The sequence below is a fragment of the Physeter macrocephalus genome, chromosome 20 (genome assembly GCF_002837175.3).
Source record: "Physeter macrocephalus isolate SW-GA chromosome 20, ASM283717v5, whole genome shotgun sequence".
In the NCBI taxonomy this organism is placed as follows: Eukaryota; Metazoa; Chordata; class Mammalia; order Artiodactyla; family Physeteridae; genus Physeter; species Physeter macrocephalus.
In genome coordinates this window covers 5,864,706-5,888,872 of record NC_041233.1, presented here as the reverse complement: position 1 = coordinate 5,888,872, position 24,167 = coordinate 5,864,706, and the positions used below count along the sequence as shown (strand labels likewise).

The 24,167-nt window shown below is 39.5% G+C and overlaps 1 protein-coding gene across 2 annotated transcripts in view; it reads right to left on the bottom strand.

Moving 5' to 3' along the window:
- The window catches only part of TBCE (tubulin folding cofactor E), a 121,433-nt gene that overhangs the window by 27,530 nt on the left and 69,736 nt on the right, over positions 1-24,167 (bottom strand). For both annotated transcript variants that reach the window (XM_024115741.3, XM_024115740.3), the window contains exon 3: positions 8,272-8,356. In XM_024115741.3, coding sequence (XP_023971509.1) covers positions 8,272-8,356 — 85 coding nt within the window. The remainder of the gene's footprint in view (positions 1-8,271; positions 8,357-24,167) is intronic.

Here is a 24,167-nt window from a genome sequence, read left to right as displayed (position 1 = left end):
GTGTGGAGAAAAGGGAACCCTCTTGCACTGTTGGTGGGAATGTAAATGGATACAGCCACTATGGAGAAGAGTATGGAGGTTCCATAAAAAACTAAAAATAGAATTACCATATGATCCAGCAATCCCACTGCTGGGCATATACCCAGACAAAACCATCATTCAAAAAGACACATGCACCCCAATGTTCACTGCAGCACTATTTACAATAGCCAGGTCATGGAAGCGACCTAAATGCCCATCAACAGACGAATGGATAAAGAAGCTGTGGTACATATATACAATGGAATATCACTCAGCCATAAAAAGGAACGAAATGGAACATGTATACACTGATGTGTATAAAATGGATGACTAATAAGAACCCGCTGTATAAAAAGATAAAATAAAATTCAAAAATTAAAAATCCCACAAAAACAACAACAACAAAAAAAACAGCTGTAAATGTTAATATCATCATTTGATCATGTTAGAGAATAAATGATGAAATAACATGAACTGCCAAAAATGTATGATAAACACTGTTTTGGCTTACGCCCTTTAACTCTTTTAAACAAATGAAACTTCCGGAGAGGTCACCATAATTAAAGAGGATGAAAATAATACTGAGGATAAATTTTGTCAATATAAACATATATACGTTTTCTTCTGGGAGGTGGGTCTACAGAGATTACCAGATTGTAAGAGGAACTTGGAATCTCGGAAAGTCAGAAGTGATGTCAGGGCAAAAAGAAGGGGCCCGGAGGTCGTGAGAACCCGCAGAGAGGGTGGTGTCCTGGAAAGCAGTGGAGACAGTGGACAACCGTGTCCAGGGCTGTGAATGACCGGAAGGCGACAGCTGAGTTTGGCCAGTGAATCTAGCAACCGGAAAGTGACCCTGCTAGAAGCAGCTGGGGCGGGGCCGTGGGACAAGCTCCAGAGAGTGAGAGGAGAGTGGGCTCAGACTCCTCTCGTCCGCAGGAGATCCAATGGAAAGGGGAGAGGAGGGATGGAAAGGGCAGATGTTTTAAGATGGGAGAAAGTACCAAACTTACATGAGACAAAAATAACGCAAGGGAGAGGGGGAAATTGTCGATGCAGGAAATCAAATTCTCTGTTGCAGCAGAATCAGGTCCTGAGTCTGCCTGCTGTGATATCAGAGGATCACTGGCTACCAGAAGCTGCCTAGAAAATATTTCGTTTTCTTTTCACACAGAAAAGGCTCCTAGTGTGAAGAACACAGTTCTGTTTTAACAAACACATTTCTATCACTCAGCTAAAGAGATTAAATGTAGCTAGCCTCGTTTATATATATATATATATATATATATATATATATATATATATGTATTTTTTTAAATTTTTTATTTTTGGCTGCATTGGGTCTTTGTTGTTTCTCTAGTTGTGGCGAGTGGGTGTTACTCTTCATTGCGGTGCACGGGCTTCTCATTGCGGTGGCTTCTCTTGTTGTGGAGCACGGGCTCTAGGCACATGGGCTTCAGTAGTTGCGGCACACGAGCTCAGTAGTTGCAGTGCGTGGGCTTAGTTGCTCCGCGGCATGTGGGATCTTCCCCGACCAGGGCTCGAACCTGAGTCCCCTGCACTGGCAGGAGGATTCTCAACCACTGTGCCACCAGGGAAGTCCCTAGCCTCTTTTTTCTTTTTTTTTTTTTTAAGAGTTCAAACCAATCTACCCAAGAGATTACCTAGTCTAGGACTTCTCAAACTCAACCTGAAAAGCAGTCAGTCACCTGGAAAGCTTACTGGAACCCACCCCAAGGTGTGCACGCAGTGGGACTGGGCTGGCGCCCAGGTTCTGCTGTTTAAAACAATGTGCCAGAGGGATTCTGATGCAGGGGGGGCCTCGTGTCCCACTTTAAGAAACTCTGATCTAATCCAATCCCGTTTCAGTTGGGGATACTGGGGTCACAATCACAGAGGTAGCACAGCCAAGACTTGGATTCCTGACTACCAGTGCGCGCGCGCGCACACACACACACACACACACACACACACACACTGAAATATTACTCAGCCGTAAAAAAGAATGAAAATAATGCCATTTGCAGCAACATGGATGGACTTAGAGATTATCACACTAAGTGAAGTAAGCCAGACAGAGACAAATATCATATGATATCACTTATACATAGAATCTAAAAAAAATGATACAATGAATTTATTTACAAAACAGAAATAGACCCACAGCCATAGAAAACAAACTTATGGTTGGTTACCAAAGGGGAAAGGGTGGGGGGAGAGGGATAAATTAGGAGTGTGGAATTAACATATACACACTACTATATATAAATAGATAAACAACAAGGTCCTGCTGTATGGCACAGGTAACTATACCCAATATTTTGAAATAACCTATAAGGGAAAAGAATCTGAAAAAGATATATATATATATATATATATATAAAACTGAAACGCTTTCTGTACACCTGAAACTAACACGATATTGTAAATCAACTATACTTTAAAAAAAATAAAATAAACAAAGGTGTTTCTTACAAAGTAAATCACAAAGATGACTTGTAGGTTGTCTCGTTTAATTTTCCATTATGAGAGTACACAGTCCAATCTTGTGTTTACTGACAACTAAACGTTATGAATGTTAAACACTTCACATGTACAAGGCTGAGCTAAATCCCAAGGTATGTTGTTAGGTGTCGGAAAAATAATTCCAGACAATTTAGAACACTCGTTTATGTACCTCAATCTATCTAAATGTATACAAACAAATGAGTTTTGCATCTAAGAGACAGTTCCTAGAGTCTCACATTTATGAAACCGGCTTTGGCTTATGAAACAGTGAAATTTGAAATTTTAGTGAAATGAAATTATGAAATTTATGAAATAGTATTAGTTTTCCTTAAAGGAGTAACATTGGGGGGTGGAAATAGAAATAGGAAAATGTACTGTTCAAACATTATGTGATTGAAATGTAAAAATAAGTATGAGAGCACAAATTTTAAAACTAGCACATTTATAATAAGTGAAAAAACAACAATGCAAAACAAATACCATGGTTTTCATTTCTGTCCTAAATTTATAACAGTGGTAATGAACAATTCAAGAAGAGACCTTTATTGCTGTTTAGTTTGGCTGCAGGCAGAAGAAAGAAGTCAGGAATGGTGTTAGGTGGGTGCAAAGGAGATGCTGTGCCCTTTACAGATCAAAGGAAAACATCAAACATCAGTCTCCTCTGCAACATTCCTGGCAGGTTTCTCGGAAAAACAAACAGCCCAGCAAATAAAAAATGCTAGCGGAAGGAGTACCCATCAATAACAGTAAATCTTCAAAGACAAACTAATAATTCAAAGATTCCACTGAGATTTTAGATTATTATCAAGATGTTGCATCTGAACACTGAAATCCTGAACCCTACCTAAAAGAGAAAAAACTGGGGGAGGGGAGGGAGTGAAGAGGGAGAGTCCACAATGTTTTCTCTTGTAAGCATTCAGCTTGTTCAAGTTCCTGCCTCCTTCGGCCCACCAATTACATATGCAGCTAGGAAAGTCCACATCCCAACCACGGTTCTTGCAGAAATGAAAGACTCTAACAAAGCACTATAATCAAGATTCAGTCTGCCCAACAGAGGTGTCAGATAAAATTCAGTTTCCCAGTTAAATCTGGATTTCAGATAAACAATCTGAAATTTGTTACATACTTAAAATTTTTCACTATAAGTATGTATGATGCATGTCCCATACTTATACCAATAAATGATTTACTGCTTATCTGAAATCCAAATTTCGCCATGCATTTTGTATTTTTATTTGCTGAATCTGGCAATACTACTCAAAGGTAAAAGGGTCCCCAACAGATTCCAAAACTCCTATAGTAAGTATCTTTCTTATTGGGGCTTGTTTAGATGCTGGGAAAGACTGGGTCTCTGGGGAGTTTCTAATAAATGTCGTTGACCTTGATATCCTGTTTGTTACAGCCATGCATAGAGCCTTTTCAGCAACACTGCATAACTAACCATTCACCATGAGAGGAGAAATATTCACTCTAATTTAATGTAATTGCTTATAATATCTAAAGAATTGACCAGGTGAACTCATTTTCCCAACAGAAAAAAAAAAAAAGAAAAAAGCTCAGTAGATAAGCATCTTTTTGCACACTGCTTCTGAATGTCACAATTTCTATTTTGCCCTGATTCATGGGAAGCTTACCAAAATGAAATATCTCTCTTCACCTTTTACAGAGATTTACCCTGCCTGTATCCTATCAGCACATTTAGTGATTTCTTAAAAAATTATCCTATTGCACTTTCCTGGTGGCGCAGTGGTTGAGAGACCGCCGGCCGATGCAGGGAACACGGGTTCATGCCCCGGTCCAGGAAGATCCCACGTGCCGTGGAGCGGCTGGGCCCGTGGGCCATGGCCACTGAGCCTGCGCATCCGGAGCCTGTGCTCCGCAACGGGAGAGGCCGCAACAGTGAGAGGCCTGTGTAACGCAAAAAAAAAAAAAAAAAAAAAAAAAAATTATCCTATCATTTTATACCATACCAGAATATTTTATTTTCTTTATTTGTATTAATTTTTATTGGCGTATAGTTGCTTTATAATGTTTTGTTAGTTTCTGCTGTGCAGCAAAGTGAATCAGGTATATGTATACATATACCCACTCTTTTTTAGATTTCCTTCCCATTTAGGTCACCACAGAGCACTAAGTGGAGTTCCCTGTGCTATACAGTAGGTTCTCATTAGTTATCTCTTTTATACATAGTAGTGTATATATGTCAATCCCAATCTCCCAATCCATTCCACCCCCCAGGAGAATATTTTATACTGATGCATTAATGCTCATTTAAGAACCTCAGAACACTTTCCAACAATCTTAGGACGCACAGAGGATAAGTAAATCGAGCGGCTTCCATTTGTTAAGTTAGCCAGTGTTGTGGACATGGTCTGGACACCATGTCCCCTGTGACGCCAAGTATTAAACTCCATTCATGGTGCTGAAGAAAAGTAAGATTTTAAGATTTCTTGCTCAACAGAAAAGAGAAATCTTACAATTACTTAGAAAGGGAATATTTTCAATAAAAGCTGAGGGTAAAATACTGACCCACACAGTTCTAAGAGTTTAGGGTATACCCTTTAGTTTAGGTTGAAAGAAAAGAGCTGGAAATCTAGGGATAAGGCAGAGAGAAATTCAAAGTTCATCACCTTAACTGAACCTCTCAACTCCCCAAAACACAAGAGATGGAGAACAGAAGCACCTAGGAGAGACATACAACTGGTTCACGGGCATAAATCTGGGATAAACCTGTACACTACTACTGTAAACTGACAGTGTCACAAATATTAATTACGGGTAATTAATATATAACCAGGAGATTGCCACATTTACCTTAGGTTATTTAAGAGATCAGATTGAAACTAAAGAGTGACATGAAGTCCTCTGAACATGGGGGCCTTACAAGGTAATCTGGTCCACTCCCTAAACTTCTTCTGTCAGTGTCACACCAACTATTCGAGAAAAAAATTTACCTCATTTTTAGAGACCTACACTAAAGAGGAGTTCATTCATAGCCAGGAATTGAGCTTGACTCCAGTGTTTCGTGCTCTACTCATAACCCACTTGGTCACCAATACCTGTCATAGCCATCTCAAAGAGTCAGAGTAACGAAGAAATGTGATAACACGGAAACACTGAAAGCTAACTGTGAAGACGGTTCTTCTCTGGGTTAAAGCCCATCTTATATTCTTCTTGAAAGTCATTGTTAAAACAGAGGTTAGACCTTTGCAAATGTTATTCTATTCTAAACTGAGAAGTCTCATGAGATCAACGTGAGCTGAACTGGTTGGGGGAAAATACACAGGGAAGAATGTATGCCCTGAGCCGGGCCTTGAAAACCACCCTGTCTGTCCCCAGGTTCCGACCTCAAGTGGCAGGACCTAACCCTGACCGGCAGGGTGTCACCCCAGCAACCTGGGACGCTGGAGAGACTCAATAAAGCAGCTCACCAAACACCTCACTCAACACACCCTAATATTCTGCATACACAGCAGAGGCCAGCAGACTAGCCTTCATAAGACATGTGCGCCAGAGCACATAACTACCCTGTTACACTGTGTCTAACATGCTCAGCCGCTTGACAGTAACACATGCTTCTGAAGAGGTGGGATCCGAATTTTGCTATCAACATGACAACTTCTGACCCATTTTCCTCCTTTAAAATGGGTATACCACCTTTTTGCCATTTACCTATTTCACAGGTATACGATGGGAACATTTATGATCTGACAACTTTAAATTGCTTTGGCTTCATGAAAATAGCATCTAAGCATTAAAAAATGTGTACTGTGGTAAAATACGTTATCGTTATTATGACTTTCCAAGTAAAATTTGAAATATAAAAGAAGACTCCAATGAAGTTACTAAGAGATCTGAATTAGCTTAATAACAAATACATGTGGTATATTGTTTTGTCTGATTTAGACAAAATGTTGAAGCCATGTTTGAACTAATACCCATATAAGCATTAACAACTATAAAGGATAAGGTAATTCCTTTAGTCTAGACTAGTGGTTCTCCACCACAACAGAGCCAATGCTCCCTTTTATATTGCCCCCCAAAACAATGCAAAATGGAATTACTGACCCATACAGGATTTCAAAGTCAACAAAATGTCATTTCACTGAAACAAAAGAAAAGTGATTTATAATAACATAATATGTATTTCAACATGTAAATGCTCAGGCATGACTGTACTAGGAAACACAACAAAGCAAGGAAATGCTTATTCCAAGGGTAAGAACCTGAACACTAAGTCTGTGCCCATCAGCACTTCAGGGCAAATCCCAGCTCCGCCAGGACTGACACAAGCCTTCATTTTCCCACTCAGAGTAACCAAGACTGAAGATAACACCAGATGCAGAGACCATGAAGGACACGTAACCATGGACGATTTGGGAGGTGCTGGGGCAGGCTCCACAGGGAACGTTCCCTCACTGGAGGTTTTGTGCGGTCATGGTCCAGGCGCGTAAGGGATCAACAGGCCAGGCTAAGAGATTTCTATTTCCACACCTCTCTAAACACATAAATTGCTCCCTTCATCCTCCATGACCTCTTGACAGATTCTGAGCTGGCCTCATGCCATGGCTGTCACCACCGCTGGCCTCTATGAACATGCCAATTCTTCTTCTGTCCTGACTTCCCAAAACTACAGAATGCTCGACTAGGAAACTTATTTTGCTATTATCTGATTTTGACCTTCATTTTAGAGGTTAGTAAATTTAGTCTGATTTAAGGTCATAAAGATTGTTAAAAGCAAAGCTAGAGGCCTCTTGATTACCAGGCCAGGAGTGTGTTCACTGTACCACATTTAAAGAATGATTAGCTTAATATTAACAGATTCTTCTGAGAAACTGAAACTTAGGGAAAACAAACAACAACAAAAATTTAAAAGATAGACTGCCTGAAATTCCCCTCCATCTTTTCAGAGCTTCACATAATTTCTCTGAAATCAAGCAGGTAAAAATATTAGTAGATATGCACTATAATGTGTATTTCTTTTCATGATAAGAGCTTTATTTTATTTTATTTTTTAAATAAATTTATTTATTTTATTTATTTTTGGCTGCGTTGGGTCTTCGTTGCTGCGTGCGGGCTTTCTCTAGCTGCGGAGAACAGGGGCTACTCTTTGTTGTGGTGTGCGGGCTTCTCATTGCGGTGGCTTCCCTTGGTGTGGAGCACGGGCTCTAGGCGCGCAGGCTTCAGCAGCTGTGGCACGCAAGCTCAATAGTTGTGGCACACAGGCTTAGTTGCTCTACAGCATGTGGGCTCTTCCCAGACCAGGGCTTGAACCCGTGTCCCCTGCATTAGTAGGCAGATTCTTAACCACTGCACCACCAGGGAAGCCCAAGAGCTTTTTTTTAAATAGTGGCCTAGCATTCCACTGTTTGGATGTTCCGTATTTTGCTTAATCAACTGCTTCTTATTGGATATCTAGGCTATTCCTCTTCTAGTATTCACTCACTGGGTAGTAAATAGTTAATGAATCAATGAGAAATGTTTGTATCCATCCAATTAAAAAAAAAAGCTGTCACAAAACAAAGACACAAAAAAGGACAAAGAAAGTAACCCCACTTGCAAGGTTAAGACTGAGAATTTTAAAAACAAGGAAAAAAACTCTACAAATAGAATTGTCTTTTTAGAATACACCAAATTCTACATTATATCTACCCTAACAGTCAAACATTCTTCTTCTCCATCCCCCCTTATTCAGCTATTTAACATTCTCCTAGATAACCACGCCAACTCGCAATGGAAAATTACCTGCATTTAAAATACACAGTCCCTTCGTGGCTTCCATCGTGCTTTCCCCTCTCGGGATTGTCCCATTCTACTCCTAACCAGAGTCCTGGCAGAACAAGAAGAACAAAATGAGCATTAAATTAGGACAGAGATGCTACATTTTTCTGCAAGCAAATACAGTTTGCAATGGAAACCATAGCACACAGACACCACTGAGGGAGAAAGAAATGTCTTTAGGAAAAGACAAGTTAACCTCAGACTCGGGACTTAATCGGCAAATGCAATAGCAAGTTTGGTTCAAAAAGCCAACAAAAAACACAACTGCAGAAAACAACAGTAGCTAAAATTTACAGACAGAAAGTAGAATGGTGGTTGCCAGGAGCTAAGGGGAAGGGAGAATGGGGAGTTCTTGTTTAATGGGTACAGAGTTTCAGTTTTGCAAAATGAAGAGTCCTGGAGATGGATGGTGGTGATAACTATGACAATGTTACTGTACTTAATATCACTGAACTATACACTTAAAAGTGGTAAAAAGGTAAGTTTAGTTACGTATAACTTACCATAATTTTAAAATATATATATATATATATATATATACACACACATATATAAGATATCTCTTTCAAAGCACCAGAGAGCTAACAAGGCACTGAAGAATTACAAGGCCAAAATCTGAGAGAAAAGGGAAACCCAGAGTTAAACGAAGTCTTAAAGCAAATTTTTCCCCTCAAGGCATCTGCTGATTCTGGTAGAAAAGGCTGAAAAGCTAAAAAGCTGAACAGAGCTTTGGCCAGAGCTTTTGAGGGACTAAGAGGTCAATAATGAAAATTATAGCCTCCCAAGGAAGATGGAGGTTGCAAGAAACTCTCTAGGTTTTGTACTGGAGCTTGAAATGCCTTGATTCCAAGAGTTAAGAAGGAACCAACTCTAAACAGACTAGCACTTGAAGGGACTGAAGGTCAACTTCAAATAATCTATCCCCAGATTTGTTTAAGTGATCTGGGATTGCCACGGACCCTCGCCATCTGCCAGAGTTAACTTCAGTCCTCTCTGGAGGAAGCTAACACCATTGCAAAGCTCAAATTATAACTCTTCATAATCAATATCTGGCACTAAAACAAAAACAACCAAGCATAGGAAAAGATAAGCATCTATGAGTGAAAACCAAGAAAAACAACAGTCAACAGCAGCAGATCCACTGGGCATCTGCATAATAGAGTTTTACGTATGTTCAATATTTTCAGGAAAACAAAAGATAAAATTGAGAACTTGAGCAGAAATATTTTTAAACTTTCTTCAAACCCTAAATGGAAATTCTAGAACTGAAAAATTCAATAATTCAAATTATAATTCAATGGATAGTTTTTTTACAATAGATTATACATAATTTTTTTAAAAACAGGTCAGAAAAAAATATATACAGAACATAGCACAGTAATAAGTGATGAAAAACAGACTAGCATGTAAGAGACATAGAGAATACAATGAAAAGGTCTACCATGTATATAGAACTGGATCCCCCAAAAGAGAGTAGGGAGAGATTGTGGAAAGAGCAATCTCTGAAGAAATAATGACAGACTATTACAAAACTAAAGAAAGCTATCAAGCCACGCATTTAAGAAGGTCTAAGAACAATAAACAGTACAAATGCAAGACCAACAAAAAACAACCACACACCAAAAAAAGAAAACAAAACAAAGCAAAACCAAACTCCACCAGCTGCCATAGAACAAAGACAAAGGGAAAAATCTTAAAACAGCTTGGGGTGAGGGAGAGGAAACAGATTATCTCCAAAGGAAAACAACCAGAAACAGTTGACTGACTTCTCCATAGAAACAGTAAAAGCCATAAAGATAAATGAATAATATCTTCAAAATACTGGGGGAAAAAAAAAAGTTAAAAACAAACAGGGGCTTCCCTGGTGGTGCAGTGGTTGAGAGTCTGCCTGCCAATGCAGGGGACATGGGTTCGTGAAAAAGAAAAAAAATGACCTCGAGGGGCTTCCCTGGTGGCGCAGTGGTTGAAAATCCACCTGCCGATGCAGGGGACACGGGTTCGTGCCCCGGTCCAGGAGGAACCCACATGCCACGGAGCGGCTGGGCCCGTGAGCCATGGCCGCTGGGCCTGCGTGTCTGGAGCCTGTGCTCCGCAACGGGAGAGGCCACAGCAGTGAGAGGCCCGCATACTGCAAAACAAACAAACAAACAAACAAACCCTGGTAATCTGGAACACTGTAATTGGTGAAAATATCCTTCAAAAAAGTAAAGGCAAGCAAGGGGCCCTGAATACCCAAAGCAATCTTGAAAAAGAATAACAAAGTCAGAGAGCTTACACTTTCCAATTTCAAAACTTGCTACAAAGCTACTGTAATCAAAAAAGTGTGGTACTGTCATAAGGCTCAGAATAAAGCAGTAGAGTTGAGAATCCAGAAATAAACCCATACATGGTCAATTGGTTTTTGACAAAAGTGTCAGGTCAACCCAACAGGAAAGGACAGTCTTTTCAACAAATGGTGCTGAGACAACTAGATACCCACATGCAAAAGAATGAATTTGTACACCCAACTCTCAAAATAGATTAAAAAAAAAAAAACTCTTAGAAGAAAACTTTACTTCTAAGAGTTTATTTCTAATCCTAAAACTTAAGGATAAATCTGTAAAACCATGGATTTGGCACTGGATTCTTAGATATGGCACCAAAAGATCAAGCAACAAAAGAAAAAACAGATAAACTGGACTTCATAAAATTTAAACACTTTTGTACATCAAAGGCCATTAACAGAAATGGGTGAAAAACGTCCCACTCTGGTGGGAGATGTTGATAATGGGGGAGGTTATGCATGTGTGGGGGCAGGAGGTATATGGGAAATCTCTGTACCTTCCACTCAACTTTCTTGTGAATCTAAAGCTATTCTAAAAAAACAAAGTCTATTTTTAAAAGGTTAAAATGGTGTGTAATTGATAAAAATATCAAATCACTATGTTGCACACCTGAAACTAATATAATGTTTTAAGTCAACTATACTTCAATAAAAAGATTAAAATGGTAAATTTTATGTTACATATATTTTATAACAATTTTAAAATTTTAATGGAAAAAATGGGTAAAATGGCAAATTTTGTTTTATATGTAACCACAACTAAAAAAAAATTTTTTTTAATCAGTTATACATACACACATGCTCCCATATCTCTTCCCTCTTAAAAAAAATTTTTTTTAAGGCAACATAAAGGCAACTTCAACAAAGAAATATTGACAAGGGTGATCGTCAAGGAAAAAGAAAATTATCCCAGAAGGAAGCCTGAGGATACAGAGGGGAATGAAGGGCAACAAAATGGTAAATATATGGTAAGTCTAAATTAATACTGAAATACGAAATAACAGTAATATCATCTCTTTGGGTTTAAAATACACATAGGACTTCCCTGGTGGCGCAGTGGTTAAGAATCCGCCTGCCAATGCAGGGGACACGGGTTCGAGCCCTGGTCCGGGAAGATCCCACATGCCACGGAGCAACTGAGCCCGTGTGCTACAACTACTGAAGCCCATGTGCCTAGAGCCCATGTTCCGCAACAAGAGAAGCCACCGTAATGAGAAGCCCGCACACCACAATGAAGAGCAGCCCCCATTCACCGCAACTAGAGAAAGCCCGCGTGGAACAACGAAGACTCAACGCAGCCAAAAATAAATAAATAAATTTATTTTAAAAATAAAGAAATAAAATAAAATAAAATACACATAGATTGGGCTTCCCTGGTGGCACAGTGGTTAAGAATCCGCCTGCCAATGCAGGGGACACAGGTTCGAGCCCTGGTCCGGGAAGATCCCACATGCCGCAGAGCAACTAAGCCTGTGTGCCACAACTACTGAGCCTGCGCTCTAGAGACTGCGAACCACAACTACTGAGCCCGTGTGCCAGAACTACTGAAGCCCATGCGCCTAGAGCCCATGTTCCACAACAAGAGAAGCCACTGCAATGAGAAGCCCACGCACTGCAACGAAGAGTAGCCCCCATTCGCCGGAACTAGAGAAAGCCCATGCACAGTAACAAAGACCCAGCACAGCCAAAAATAAAATAAAATTTTTTAAAAATTTAAATAAAATAAAATACACAGATTAAAATATTCAACATGTGGATAAGGAAGCAGGTAGGTGGAATTAATGTTCAAGAGTTCTAAGGTCTTTGCATGAGTCCAGGAAGAGGTAAAAATTACTAATTTTTATTAGGCTTTTATAATTCAAAGACGTATGTTTTATTTTAATCTCTAGGGTAACCACTAAATAATAGAAATGTATAAATACCAAATTAATAGAGGGAAATTTTAAACTAATCAATCCAGTGAAAGAAAAAACAGAGCATAGGCAAGACAAATTAGAAAGTAAATAATTAGATGGTAGACATAAACCCAAATATCAACAATTAAATAAAACCTTAATGGACTAAATATTCTAGTTAAAAGCGAGCTTGCAAAAACTGTCCTCGGGATTTTGATAGGGATAGCCACTGAATCTGTAGATTGCTATGGGTAGTACTGACATTTTAATAATATTTACTCTTCAAATCCAAGAACATGGGATGTCTTTCTATTTATTTATGTCTTCTTTAATTTCTTTCAGCAGTGCATTATAGTTTTCATTGTACAAGTCTTTTACATCCTTGGTTAATTCTTAAGTATATCATTATTTCTGATGTGGTATAAACATACAATGCAATATTATTCAGCCTTAAAAAGGAAATTTTAACACATGCTACAGCATGGATGAACCCTGAGGACATTATACTAAGTGAAGTCATCCAGTCACAAAAGGACAAACGCTGTATGATTCCACCTATATGAGGTACTTAGACTAATCAAATTCATGGAGACAGAAAGTAGAATGTAGTTGCCAGGGACTGGGGGAGGGGAGAATGAGAAACTAATGAGTATGAAGGTTCAGTTCAAGAAGATAAAAAACAGTTTTGGAGATGGATGATGATGGTGGTGGCACAATATGAATGTACCTAATGGCACTGAACAGTACACTTAAAAATGTGAAACATGTAACTTTTATGTTATGTGTATTTTACCACAATAAAAAATAAATAAAAATTTAAAAACTGAAATCAGAGTAGGTTCTCTCAACACATTGGAATTCAGCTGGAAGTCAATAACACAGAATTCATTAGAAAATCCTCATATATTTAGAAATTAACGAATACCATTCTAAATTACCTTGCATCAAAAAAGAAAGCACAATGTCAATTAGAAAATATTTTGAACCAAATCATAATGAAAACACTACATGTCAAAATGTGGGGAATGCAGCTAAAAGTTGCATTTTGAGAGAAACTTACAGACTTAAATGTACACGTTAGGTTGAAGACGGAAAACAATCATCTGTCTCAAAATGTTAAGGGGAGAAAAACAAGTTAATTAAACCTACAGAAAGTAAAAGGAAGTAAATAATAAGGAGCGAAAATTAATAGGAGAGGAAAATAAGTAAGACAGTTCTCTGCCCCAAAACATCTTAAAGTTTTCTAATAGGGACAGATGTGTAAACTAACACTCATTATATAAAGAATCAATCTTGGCGTAAAAGTAAATTCAGGTGTTATGGGAGCACAGAGAAGAAGACAAGTTAATATTGCTGGGAGTAGTTATGGGAAAGACATACAGAGGTAGTAACCCTTGAGGTCAGCCTTGAAGAGAAAATATGCCAGGTGAAGGCACAGTGTGAGATTTCATAATCTGTTTAGAGGACCTCAAAAAAATCCTGAGTAGCTAGAGCTAAAAGTGTTGCCTAGAGGTTGCACAGGAGCACGTAGCTCAGGAGAAAAAGACTAAAGGTGTTAAAAGAGATTGTGCCCAACTGTGTCAAAGAGGCTGCAACATGGTAAAAGCTTTAACTTCATCCTGCTTCTCCAGAGAACCCTATTTAATAAGCATGGAGAAAAGAAGACATACAGATGGGCAACAGACACATAAAAAGATGCTCATCATCTAATTATTAGAGAAATGCAAATCAAAACTACAATAAGGTACCACCTCACATCAGTCACAATGGACATCATTAAAAAGTCTACAAATAACAAATGCTGGAAGGGGTGTGGAGAAAAGGGAACCCTCTTACACTGTTGGTGGGAATGTACATTGGTTCAGCCACTATGGAAAACAGTATGGAGGTTCCTCAAAAAACTAAAAATAATGTTACCTTATGACCCAGCAATTCCACTCCTGGGCATATACCCAGATAAAACTATAATTCCAAAGATACATGCACCCCAATGTTCACAGCAGCACTATTTACAATAGCTAAGACATGGAAGCAACCTAGATGTCCATCAACAGATGAATGGATAAAGAAGATATGGTACATATATACAATGGACTATTACTCAGCCATTAAAAAGAATGAAATAATGCCATTTACAGCAACATGGATAGACCTAGAAATTACCATACTAAGTGAAGTCAGACAGAGAAAGACAAATACCATATGATATCACTTATATGTGGAATCTAAAATATTGATAAGACACAAATGAACATATCTACGAAACAGAAACAGACTGACATAGAGAACAGACTTGTGGTTGCCAAGGGAGTGGGGGTAGGGAAAGACTGGGAGTTTGGGATTAGCAGATGCAAACTATTATATATAGAATGGATAAACAACAAAGTCTTACTGTATAATACGGGGAACTATATTCAATATCCTGTGATAAACCATAATGGAAAAGAATATGAAAAAGAATATATATACGTATAACTGAATCACTTTACTGTGTAGCAGAAATTAACACAACATTGTAAATCAACTATACTTCAATAAAATTTTTTTAAAAAGCATGGAGAAACATGACCTCAATTTTAAAGGTAAAAACTGAAGCTTTGGGAAAATATGTGACTTGTTAAAGGGAAAACTCTGTTTCTTCCACTCATCTCACAACACTTCTGACACCAGATGTGTGGGTTTTTCCACACCAAGAGATTCTCCAGTTCTTGGCAGACACGAGGGGGTGCTGCAATTCAACTCAATTCTGACATGGACTGCCTGGAGTTAGTGCAAACCCCTAGGTTAAGGGCTCAGTCCCACAAGACTGCCCCCGTTTGAGACTCAAGTCCCAGGTTGTCACCTGTACTTCTCACCAACAGCCTATAAATCAGGGGTCTCCACATTCCTTCCTAAAAATTCCTAATTTGCTAGAACGGCTCAGAGAACTCAGGGAAACACTTACACTTAGCAGTTTATTATAACGGATATAATAAAGGAGACAGATGAAGAGGCATATAGGGCAAGGTCCAGAACAGTCCTGCACGCAGGAGTCTCTCCCTGTGGAGTTTGGGGCACCACCCTCTCAGCATGCAGATGGGCTCACCAATCTGGAAGCTCTCCAAATACATAGTTTAGGGATTTTCATGGAGACTTCAGAGACTTCCTCATGTAGGCATGACTGATTACTAACTCTATCTCCAATCCTCTTTCCTCCCCAGAAGATAGGAATGGGACTGAAAGCTGCAGCCTCCTAATCATGCTGTGGTCTTTCTGGTGACTAGTTCCCAGTCTGATGCTATCTAGGGGGATTTCATCAGTCTGGAGACTCCAAGGGCCTTAGATGCTCCTGTGTCAGGAACTGAGGTCAAAGACCAAATATGAGAACGAAAGAGGCTTCTGGCATCCCCACACTCAGGAAATTACATGGGTTTTAGGAGCTCTGTGTCAAGAACCTGATGCAGCGACCAATATCTATTTCTTATTGTCACAACTGCCAAAATAACACAGCCAAAAAGAACCAGATCCTGTACTAGCACACACACAATTCTTTTGTGTCCTAATCCACTTTTTATCAAACAAACGCCTTTAGATAAGAAGTAAATACAGTTAATGTTATTCATCATAAAAGCCATCAGAATGAGTTAAGTTGATGGATATTACCAAGAAGAATGCAGAACACAAGGCCATTCTTCCACAATACAAAGAACAAGTCACAACTCAAGCTAACACAGGTGGAAAAAGCAAGGCCAGCATTCAGTTGTGATGAGCTGTAACTCTGAAGAAGAATAACTATTGTTTGGCGAGGTATTACCCAGGAGCCAGTGCATTAAAGACAGAGTAGCAAGCAGAGAAATCAGTGTAGTACATTTGAGAGAGCAGAGAGGAGTGGTAGCTGGGCAGGACTTCCTCATCAGTTAACTCCCAAGAGTGTAAGATCCGGCTCTGCCTTCTACATGCGGGGGGTGATAAGACCTTGATTAGCCACAGTCTAGCAAATTCAAATGCACGAAAGATTGAAGCAGACACGAGAATATAGGTTTATTAATTTACAATGATAAATAAAACTGTCACACACAAGCCTAAATCTCTTGATTAACATGAGAACTCCATTCTCTTCCAGGACATCAAGACACATGAAAAACCAGTTGTAATCAGACCCAACCTCACTGAAATCACAAGATTTAAAAATAATGACTCCAACGGCCCAGCAGTCACACTCCTTGGTATTTACCTAAATGGGCTGAAACTTATGTCTACACAAAAGCCTGCACACAGATGTTTACAGAAGCTTTGTTCATAACGGCCAAAACTTGGACACATGGACAAATATTCCATCTAGACAATGGAATATTATTTACTGCTAAAAAGAAATGAGCTATCAAGACATGAAAAGACATGGAGGAAACTTCAATGCGATTACTAAGTGAAAAAAGGCAATGTGAAAAGGCTACATATAGTAGGATTCCAACTATATGAATTTCTGGAAAAGGCAAAACTATGGAGACAGTAAAAAGATCGATGATTACCACAGCTTAGGGGTGGAGAGAGGAATGAATAAGCAGAGCACAGGAGTTTTCTAAGCCAGTGAACTATTCCATGTGATATTACAATAGTGGACAAACGTCACTGAACACTTGTCAAAGCCCACAGAATGTACAACAGCAAGAGTGAACTCTAATATAAGTGAGGGACTCTGGGTGATGGAGATGTGTCAGTTTAGGCTCATCCACTGTAACAGATGTACTGCTCTGGAGCTGGTTGTTGATAGTGGGGAGGCTGTGCTGATGTGGGCACTCTCTGTATTTTCTGCTCACTTTTTCTGTGAGCCTAAATTGCTCTAAAAAATGGACTATTTTTTAAAAAATAATAACTCCATATATATGATCAATACATTCTGCTCCTGTAAACATACTAACACGAGAAGCCACACCATAACTGAGGAGATTGCTTGGTGAGCATGAAATACAAACTAGACAAGTTCGATAAATGGAATATTTAATGGTAAAAGTATCTAGACCTGTCTATCTCATCAGGTCAGTAACCTTAACAGTGAGATAGGAATCATCTCAAGTCCACTGGCTATAACTCCTGGATCCACCTCCACGCTAGGGCTGTGCCAGGGATACAGTCCCTTTGCCTTCCCTCTTCGAAGTCTAAGATGGGTGCTGCCAACATCTGCCTTGGCGATTCTTTTGTCCTGACTTCCTGGACTGACCAACTCCTGAGATAACTAACACTTGTTTTTTTTTCTTTAAAGATATATGACTACACTCAAGTCATCCAAGTGAGAAATTCAGAGAACCTTCCATCTCCATTGAGTGATGCTGCTAATCTGATTCACTGTTGATCTTCACAAAATTACTCTCAGAGAGAGTACCAGCTTAGCGCCTCCAAATACTGTCCACAGCTCATAGCTGAAACAAAGTCAAAGTTTCAATCCTCCAACAGCTTGAATCACTTTACTACACGGTTAGTCCAAAAAACCTTGGGGTTTTTGAAATTATGAAGTAGGTTATTTTTAACACTACCCTAGGCAGTCTTAGGAATATTCCAGTGCCTCCTGGAGGTAGGCTCTTGCTGTTAATCTGTAATCTGTAGCTTGAGAATGTCCTTAAAAGATTTATAATAACATACAATTTTAAAAAATTTAAGGGGAGAGGGCTCCAATCAAGATGGTGGAGTAGCAGGATGTGCAACTCACCTCCTCCCACAAATACATCAAAGATACAACTACAAACAGAACAATTCTCACAAAACACCTACTGAACACAAGTAGAAGACCTCAAACACATGAAAGGACAAGAAAGATCTCCACATAACCAGGTAAGATGATAGGAAAAAAATAAAAAAGAGGAAGTGGGATGGGACCTGCACCACTAGGAGGGAGCTGAAAAAAAAGAAAGGTTCCCGCATCCGGGAAGCCCCATCACTGGAGGGGAGATCAGCCGGGACAGAAAAGGAGCTTCAGAGGCTCAGAGGAGAGTGCAACAGCCAGTATGCAGCAGGCAGACAACAGAGAGACCTACACAGATCGTCTGTGCCACAACCCTACGTCCCCCAGTCTGAGACGTGCATCCACTGGTACTGGTGGGGGCTGGGTGCTGAAACTCGGGGTATAGAGGACAAACCCGGGGAGAGGACTGGTGTTGGCTGCGTGGAGAGAGCCTGAGGGGCTGAAGTGTGGCACAGCCGCAAACGGTGGTGGTTGCGGAAGAAGCCTGGGCCCGCCATAGCAGCACAGCGCCATTGATCATTGTCGCACGAAGGGACAGCCTCTGGCTCCATGCACAGGACCCCTGCGGGCTTCGGGAGAGCACACGCCCTCCACTGCCTTGGCCGACTCCTGCCTGGGCAAGCTCACTGGTCCCAGCGGCCACCCAGGCGGGCTCCCATGCCAACCACCACCTTGGCAGGCCCCAGGAGCAGATGCCAGCAGGTTGCCCATGCACAGAGGTGGACCTGAACGACAGTGGAGAGCCAGGGGTTGCATGACTCAGGAAGCAGAGCTGAAATCTCTCCCTGCAGCTGCATGAGCTGTGGGTTTACACCTCTGTCTTTGTAAATTCAGCGCCTGTGAGACATATGAACGGACAATGGGTGCTCCCACGGCTGGGATGGGTATGGCCTGAGCAGCTGTGGGCTTTGTGGGCACATGAAAACGGGGACTGGGCCAGGACAGGGTCTAAGCTGCCTCTATAGCTCCCACTGCAGGTCCAGGTGCACAACTGCTGCAATCCTGGGACCCGATTTCAGTGGGTCTGCACTGGTGGCTTTGTGAAAACAATGCCTGAGAGACACCAGGGCCAACTGCCAGCATACCCAAGGCTGAGGCAGGGCCAAGGGCAATGGCAACAACAGTGTACTTTGTGAGCCTGCACAACAGGTGAAAGGTGACAAAACAGAGAAAACTCACCAGTGAAAAGCTCTGGGGAATTCCCTGGTGGTGCAGTGGTTAAGAATCCACCTGCCAAGGGCTTCCCTGGTGGCACACTGTTTAAGGATCTGCCTGCAAATGCAGGGGACACGGGTTTGAGCCCTGGTCCGGGAAGATCCCACATGCTGTGGAGCAACTAGGCCTGTGCGCCACAACTACTGAGCCTGCACTCTAGAGCCCATGCTCCACAACAAGAGAAGCCACTGCAATGAGAAGCCCGCACACCGCAACGAAAAGTAGCCCCAACTCGTCACAACTAGAGAAAGCTGCACGCAGCAACGAAGACCCAGCACAGCCAAAAATAAATAATAAAATTAAATAATTAATTAATTTTTTTAAAAAAGAAAAGAAAACCTCCAGCAGAGGAATACTCAGTGGCTCCTCTCCCAGTGGGAGCACTCCAATCCCACCTACCTCGCACTGTAGCTCAGCAACACAGCTCAGAAACGGATCTGAGGGCTTCTACTCCAAAAACTAGGGAGTAGACCCTGACCCTGAAAGGGCAGTGACAACCACAGAGCAAAGAGAAGGCCCCACTCAATATCCAGGGCAGGCTCTGATCACCACAACACCAGTCACACTACCTATCAATGGGATAATGCCAGCATACACTGAGGAAAGAGGTGGCAGACACCCATACTAAAAACAACCGTCACACCATAAATATCAAGCCCATGCAGGCTACACAGGGATGCTCTCACATAAAAACAGCCTCCAAGACTAATAGTCTCCTCTAATGGTCTCCTATTTTTATTATCCACTCGCATCAATAGACAGATCTTCTAGATAAAAAAATCAACAAGGCAACAGAGATCCTAAATGATACAATAAAACAGTTAGACTCAATTGATATTTTGAGGGCATTACATCCAAAAACAAAACAAAAAAACCCAGAATACACATTCTTTTCAAGAACGGAACATTCTCTAGAATTGACCACATACTAGAGCACAAAACAAGCCTCAACAAATACAAGAGTACAGAAATATCACAAGCATCTTCTCTGACCACAATGGCATGAAACTAGAAATCAACTACAGGGAAAGAAATGAAAAAAAAAAAAAAAAAAGATTACAGGGAAACTAAACAACATGCTACTAAAAAACCAATGCCTCAACAAGGAAATTTTAAAAATTTAGGACTTCCCTGGTGGTCCAGTGGCTAAGACTCCATGCTCCCAATGCAGGGGGCCTGGGTCCAACCCCTGGTTGGGGAACTAGAGCTCTTATGCCACAACTAAAGAGTTCGCATGCCGGAACTAAAGATCCCGCACGCAGCAACAAAGATCCCATGTGCCGCAACTAAGACCCGGCGTAGCCAAATAAATAAATATATATTTTTAAAAGTACACTAAAAAAATTTAAAATACCTTGAGACAAACAATAATGAAAACAAAATCATATAAAATCTATGGGATGCAGCCAAAGCAGTTCTTAGAGGGAAGTTCATAGCAATAGAGGCCTTCCTGAAAAAACAAGAAAAATCTAAAATAAACGACCTAAAATACCACCCCAAAAAAATTAGGAAAAAAAAAAAACAAACAAAACCTAAAGTCAGGAGAAGGAAGGAAATAATAAAGATAAGGAAGGAAAAAAACAAAATAGAGATTAAAGAGCAATAAAAAAAAGTCAATAAAACCAAGAGCTTTTTCTTTGAAAAGGTAAACAAAATTGATAAGCCTCTGGGCTAGGCTCACCAAAAAGAAAAGAGAGAACCCAAATTAAACAAATAAAGAAATAAAAAAGGAGAAATCTCAACCAATACCACAGAAATACAAAAAAACATAAGGAATACTATGAACAATTATATGCCAACAAATTTAACAACCTGGAAGAAACGGGCAACTTTCTAGAAACATACAGCCCACCAAAACTGAATCAAGAAAAAAATAGATAATTTGAACAGATTGATCACTAGAAGTGAAATAGAATCTGTAGTTTAAAAAAAACTCCCAACAAACAAAAGTCCAGGACCAGATGGCTTCAAAAGAGAATTCTACCAAACACGCAGAAAAAAATTTATACTGATCCTTCTGAAACTCTTCCAAAAGACTGAAGAGGAGGGAACACTCCCGAAGACATTCTATGAAGCCACCATCACCCTGATACCCAAATCAGACAAAGATACCACCACAAAAGAAAATTACAGGCCAATATCTTTGATGAACATAGATACAAAAATTCTCAACAAAATATTAGCAAACTGAATCCAACAACACATAAACAAGATCATACACCATGACCAAGTGGGATTCATCTCAAGTTCACAAGGATGGTTCAACATACACAAATCAATCAATGTAATACACCACATTAACAAAAGTCAAAAACCACATGATCACCTCAATAGGTGTAGAAAAAGCATTTGACAAAATTCAACATCCATTTATGATCATAACTCTTACCAAAGTAGATATAGGGGGACATATCTATACATAATAAAAGCCATTTATGAAAACCCACAGCCATTATAATACTCAACGGTGAAAAGCTGAAAGCCTTCCTGCTAAAATCTGGAACAAGACAAGCAAGACAAGGATGTCCACTCTCACCACTTCTATTCAACATGGTATTGGAAGTCCTAGCCACAGCAATCAGACAAGAAATAAAAGGTATCCAAATTGGAAGTGAAGAGGTAAAATTGTCACTATATGGAAAAATGACATACTATATATAAAAACCCTAAGGACTACACAAAAAATACTAGATCTAATAAATGAATTCAGCAAAGCATCAGGATACAAGATTAACATACAGAAATCAGTTGCATTTCTTAACACTAACAATGAAATATCAGAAAGGGAATGTAAACAAGAAATCCCTTTTAAAATGGCATCAAAAAAAAAATAAACACAACAACACCTTAGGAATAAACCTCACCAAGAAGGTGAAAGACTTACATGCTGAGAACTATCAATACAAAACATTAATAAAGGAAACTAAAGATGCCTCAAAGAAATGGAAAGATATCCCATGCTCTTGTACTGGAAAAATAAATACTGTTAAAATGGCCATACTACCCAAAGCAATCCACAGATTTAATGCAATACCTATCAAAATACCCATGACATTTTTCACAGAACTAAAATAAATAATCCTTAAATTTATATGGAACCATAAAAGACCCAGAATTACCAAAGTAATCCTGAGGGAAAAGGAACAAAGCAGGAGGCATAACCCTCCCAAACTTCAGACAATACTACAAAGCTACAGTAATCCAAACAGCATGGTATTTGTACAGAAACAGACATACAGATCAATGGAACAGAATAGAGAGCCCAGAAATAAACCTACACACCTATGGATGATTAATCTTCGAAAAGGAGGCAAGAATATACACTGGGGAAAAGACAGCCTTTCCCATCAAGTGGTGTTGGAAAAGTTGGACAGCCACATGTAAATCAGTGCAGCTAGAAAACATTCTCACTACCATACACAAAAGTAAACAGAAAATGACTTAAAGACTTAAATATTAAGACAAGACACCATAAAACTCCTAGAAGAGAACACAGGCAAAACATTCCCTGACATAAATCATACCAATGTTTTCTTAGGTCAGTCTCCCAAAGCAATAGAAATAAAAGTAAAAATAAACAAATGGGACCTAATAAAACTTATAAGCTTTTGCACAGCAAAGGAAACCATAAACAAAATGAAAAAACAACCCACAGAATGGGAGAAAATATTGCAAATGATGCAACTGACAAGGGCTTAATTTTCAAAATATACAAACAGCTCCTACAATTCAATAACAAAAAACCAAACAATCCAATAGAAAAATGTACAGAAAACCCAAATAGACATTTCTCCAAAGAAGACATATAGACGGCCTATAGGCACATGAAAGGATGCTCATCATTGCTAATTATTAGAAAAATTCAAATCAAAACAGCAATGAGGTACCACCTCACGCCAGTCAAAATAGCCATAATTTAAAAGTCTACACATAATAAATGCTGGAGAAGCTGTGGAGAAAAGGGAAACCTCTTACACTGTTGGTGGGAACGTAAACTGGTACAGCCACTATGGAAAACAGTATGGAGGTTCCTCAAAAAACTAAACATAGAGTTACCATATGACCCAGCAATCCCACTCCTGGGCATACACCCAGACAAAATTATAATTCGAAAAGATACATGCACTCCCTAGGTTCATAGGAGCACTATTCCAAGACATGAAAACAACCTAAATGTCCATCGACAGATGAGTGGATAAAGAAGATGTAGTATATATTTTATATATATATATATATATATATATATAATGGAATATTACTCAGCCATTAAAAAGAATTAAATAATGACATTTTCAGGAACATGGATGAACCTAGAAATTATCATACTAAGCGAAGTAAGTCAAAAAGAGAAAAATACCGTATATCATTTATATGTGGAAGCTACAATATGATACAAATGAACATATCTACAAAACAAAAACAGATTCACAGATGTAGAGAACAGACTTGTGGTTGCCAAGGGGGAGGAGGCTGGAGGAGGGAAGGACTGGGAGTTTGGGATTAGCAGTTGCAAACTGTTGTATATAGGATGGATAAACAACAAGGTCCTACTGTATAGCACAAGGAACTATTTTCAATATCCTATTATAAACCATAATGGAAAAGAATATACATATACATATGTATAACTGAGTCACTTTGCTATAAAGCAGAAATTAACACATTGTAAATCAACTATACTTCAATAAAAATTTTTTTTTAATTCAGGGGA